This window comes from Microtus ochrogaster, chromosome 5, assembly GCF_000317375.1.
Source record: "Microtus ochrogaster isolate Prairie Vole_2 chromosome 5, MicOch1.0, whole genome shotgun sequence".
NCBI classification, from domain to species: domain Eukaryota; kingdom Metazoa; phylum Chordata; class Mammalia; order Rodentia; family Cricetidae; genus Microtus; species Microtus ochrogaster.
In genome coordinates this window covers 82,645,453-82,650,313 of record NC_022012.1, presented here as the reverse complement: position 1 = coordinate 82,650,313, position 4,861 = coordinate 82,645,453, and the positions used below count along the sequence as shown (strand labels likewise).

Here is a 4,861-nt window from a genome sequence, read left to right as displayed (position 1 = left end):
GTAGACCAGGCTGGTCTCGAACTCACAGAGATCCGCCTGCCTCTGCCTCCCAAGTGCTGGGATTAAAGGCGTGCGCCACCACCGCCCGGCTGGGTTTTCTGTTCTTTATAACTGAAATGGTTCTTACACTCTATGTGGGCTTCTGTTTTTATCATCCGTAGCCACACCTTGTGTGTAACTTGAGTCACCTTGTGTGGTAACTCATCACTGAGTTATATAATATTGGGCCACAGCACTAAGCCCCAAGTCTCTACATCACTCAGGGACAGAGCTTGTAAGAGAAAAACTAAATAATTATCTGACTGTTTAGACCTTAAAGTGCTCTGCACAGATGTTCATTGCCACCACCCAAGGCCAGTGAAAGGTACTAAGGGAAGTCCACAAATGCATTGATCATGTACAAACAGGCCTACTGACTTCTACTAGTCAAGAAACAACCATAAACTAATCCCACTGTAAACTAATGGCCAACCTGGGATATAGAACACAAAATGCTTTCTTTACTTAAAAAACAAAACAAAACAAAACAACAACAACAAAAAACCTTTTCTTTCTTTTTTTTTTGAGACAGGGTTTCTCTGTGTTGCCCTGGTATCCTGGCTCTCTCGCTCTGTAGACATACTGGCCTCAAACTCACAGAGATCCTCCTGCCTCTGCTCCTGGGTACTGAGATTAAAGGAGTGCACCATCACCTGGATTCAAATATATATGCATGTGTGTGCTTGCACGAGTTTACATGCACCACGTGTGAAGGTTCCCTCAGAGACCAGAGAGCATCTAATCTCCCGGAACTAGACTTACAGATGAGTGTAAACCACCTGATGTGTGTCTAGGAACCAAACCTGCTAGGAAATCCCCAGAACTAGATGGTCTCATACCATGTGTCCTCTGACCACCACAGGCACAGTACTGGTGAGCACAGAAAATTTCTCACGGACGAAATGTATAACTGTAACACACCTCTCTTAACAGGGTGTCCTAGTTCAATAACAGGAGAGTCAAACTCCTAACTAGTTAGCTGGCATTAACCAGAAAGAAAATAGAAAGACAAAGAGAAGAAGAGCCCTGTTCCAAGCTTTTCTTTTCCTCAAAAGCCCAGCGAGCCCAACACCAACTTATGCACAACACAGGAAAGGCAGGCACATAAGGACTGTCATGTCCTTACATGGTAGGTAAGATGTCCAGATGAGCTGGTCAAGCTTATGAGCTTTGCATAGTGAGTGTAGAGCTCACACTGAGTGGGGTCCAAGTGCGAGCTCTTCAACTAGAGAGACTATCTTTTTTCTCATTCAAAACTCATCAAGTGGAGCTGGAGAGATGGCTCAGTGGTTAAGAGCACTGACTGGGATTCAATTCCCAGCACCCACATGGCAACTCACAACTGTCTGTAACTCCTGTTCCAGGGGATCTGACAACCTCACACCAATGCACATAAAATAAAAGTTAAATTAAAAAAATTACATTAAAAAAACCTCATCAAGTGACAACAGTACAGTCCAACAGGCTAGGACTGGGAGAACAAAGAGTTCTAACCCCACGTTAACCCTTGGAAATCAAGTAACTGAGGCACTTAATTACTTTCTGGGTCCCAACCTTCCTGTTTAAAAAGTAAGTAGAACCTGTACTTTTTAAACCACCTGATTGGATTATGAAGATAAAAAATACCTAACTGAAGCCAGGCAATGGTGGCGCACGCCTTTAATCCCAGCACTCCGGAGGCAGAGGCAGGCGGATCTCTGTGAGTTCAAGCCCAGCCTGGTCTACAGAGCTAGTTCCAGGACAGGCTCCAAAGCCACAGAGAAACCCTGTCTCGAAAAAACAAAACAAACAAACAAAAAACAAAATACCTAACTGATCAGAAAATGAGTCAGACTTTGCAATAACCAGGCAGTGTTGGGGTTCTGATGCTAGAATATTCTGGAGATGCTCCGCTGTTCTGCTGACTACCTAGGATCAGGAGACAGCATGTTATCTGGTCCCTGCACACGCTCTGTGAGTAAGTGAGTAAGCCAGGTATGACTGAGGTCAGCTGGCCACTGATAGGACAGCTGAAAATCCCAGTTCTTGTAGGACACTCACACTTGGCATCACTAAATGTGTTCCCTCAATAAAGGTTACTCATTACACACACAACTAAATACTTCTGGTGCCTTCGTAAAGCAGGCGAGTGCATGAATTCACTAATCTGAAGCTGACCACTCTCACTGTCATTTGCAGAGTCTAGCTCCACCAATCAGCTCTCTGCTAGGGCTCTCCTCAGTGACAAGCTGAGCACCTACCCACTCTGGCTGCTCACTGGGCTCTCCTTGTTTGTGGTCAGAGTCCACAGGCGGGGGTGAGTAATCCTTCACAGGAGTAGAGAATTCCACGGGTCCCGTTCCAGGCAAGGGGAGCTTCAGCAGAGGGTAGCTGGGGAGAAGGGAAAGGAGGGAAGAATGAGGACATCTGAGAGGCAGAGTCTGCTGTGAGGTGGTGGCGACACAGGAGCCACTGCAGTTCCAACTGCAGTCCCTTTCCTAGAAGTATATAAGAACATCATTTACTAAAATTAAGAAGTCACCTAAATCAGAATTTTTCAAATTTATTTTAGCCACAAAGCCTACAAGGAAACCCAACTAATATAACAGGCTGGCTAAATGTTTTCTGATATTTTAGACAAGATGTTAAAAACAAATTAAATCCTTGTCAATCAGATACAGGATAATTAAAAAAAACTAGGGGGGAGAATACAAATCCAGGGGAATTCCAATTCAGATTAACTGAGCAACTGCTCTGTTTTATTTATTTATTAAAGATTTATGCTCTGTTTTACTAAAGGGATAGATCACAAAAATTATGAAGGATATAGACTATACCAGTCCATGTTAAATAGATGTGTATAATGTTTCAAGTCTCATTTAAAATTTTTATCTATCTATCTATCTATCTATCTATCTATCTATCTATCTATCTACCTACCTACCTACCTACCTACCTACCTACCTACCTACCTACCTACCTACCTAGCTGGAATTAAAAGCTTCCAGCACTACACCCGGCCTAAAATCTTTTTAATATTCAGAAGTAATTTGTATAACAGGGCTGAGGCAAGAGGGTGGCAATTCTGAGGCCTTCCTATGCTAAGATACCGAGATGCTCTCCTGAAAATAAGCGAACAAAAAAGAAGCAACTTATATAGAGTATAATGCACACACTTCATGTATAGAGCACTGAGTTCTCATTTATGCATCTGTGTTACTAATCACTACCTAGATCAAGACACAGAACATTTCCAGAACCTCAGAAGACAGCCCTGAGTCAACAAACACCCCATGACTTCCAGAAACAGTAACTACAGTCTCTCCCACTAGAAACTCAAGTTACTGTTTTCATTTGTTTTGGTGCTGGGATGTAAGTCAGTGGTAGAGTGTTTACCTAGCATGTATAAAGCCTTATGTCAACCCCTAGCACTACCAAAAAAAAAAAAAAAAAGCCTGACATCATAGGTATAGGTATGTACTATTCCATTGAACAGATTACAAGGACACGAGCCTACTTCACTGTCAAGGAACACTTGGCTGTTTCTAGTTGAAGCTACTGAGAATAAGGCTATGGAGGCCAGAGAGCTGACTCAAGAGTAAGAGTTCAGCTCTTCCAGAGGAACTGAGTTCAGTCCCCAGCACTCTTCTGGGTGGCTCACATTCATCTGTAACTTCAACCCCAGGGGACTTTCTGACTTAGACCGGCGCCCAAACAAGTGGCATACACTCATGCAGACATATACATAAAAATGAAAATTTTATAAATAAAAAAATCTAGAGGTAACCTTGCTAACCACAGCTTTAGAAAAAAACAAAACAAGGTCATTACAATCACTGATATTTGTTTTGAAATAAAATCTTCCTAGTAGCCCACACTGGCCTTGAACTCACTTAGCACTCTAGATGGTGGGATTTATAGGTGTACTACCAGGCCTGTCTGGCTGGATTTTTCTGTTGGGTGTGTTGTGTATGTGTGTATGGTGTTGATGTTGATGGTTCTTGAATTTTGGTTTACACATATTTATTTTGCAATCTGTTTTTAATTTTAGGCCATAAAAGCAGAAGCTTGGGCTACACAGCGCAACCTTCTGGCAAAGACTAAAGAGGAGGAAAACATCTGAGAAAATGAGGGTCTGCTTTCCTCTACAGCTGTCATCCTGCAATAAGACATGTCTAACGTAGAGGAATGCAGCAGGCTAGAGGGAAGTTTCCTTGGCAGAGATCTGTGTGTAGTTCACTTCTGCCTCCTTTCTGGATGTGGCTTCCTAACCACCCAGTCCTGGCAGTTCTGTCACCAATAATAGGCAGCCAGCTGCCTGGGAAATTTTCTCAGTAGTCATTCTTTTGTTTGTTTGTTTGTTTGTTTGTTTGTTTGTTTGTTTTTGTTTGGTTTGGTTTTGTTTTTCGAGACAGGGTTTCTCTGTAGCTTTGGAGCCTGTCCTGGAACTAGCTCTTGTAGACCAGGCTGGCCTTGAACTCAGAGATCCCTTTGCCTCTGCCTCCCGAGAGCTGGGATTAAAAGCGTGCACCACCATCGTCTGGCTTCAGTAGTCATTCTTTCAGCAAATATTTGAGCATTAACACAGAGCCAGACATTGTGCAAGGCCCAGAGGTGCACAAGACAGACAAGAGCTCTGCTCTCAAGATTTACATTCCAGTGGGGAGCAAAAACAGGCCAGATAAGCTGTAAAGTGTATTAAACAAGGGAGAGAGATTACCTGTGAAATAGGTGTTATGGTTTTGGTCCCTTTAAGAGACAAGCCACACCCATTCCCCTCCCCATCCGCTGAGGCAGGCTGATCTTCAGCTTCCAGCCTGAGCTCGCTCTCTTTTCCATCTTC

General features: G+C 43.2%; 1 protein-coding gene across 4 annotated transcripts in view; it reads right to left on the bottom strand.

The window, feature by feature from the left end:
- The window catches only part of Scap (SREBF chaperone), a 74,281-nt gene that overhangs the window by 23,973 nt on the left and 45,447 nt on the right, over nucleotides 1–4,861 (bottom strand). For 3 of the 4 annotated variants that reach the window (XM_013346529.2, XM_005347991.3, XM_026779423.1), the window contains one exon: nucleotides 2,280–2,409. In XM_013346529.2, coding sequence (XP_013201983.1) covers nucleotides 2,280–2,409 — 130 coding nt within the window. Of the gene's footprint in view, nucleotides 1–2,279; nucleotides 2,410–4,861 lie in introns of those variants that run through there. The other variant, XM_026779424.1, reaches the window with a different exon arrangement.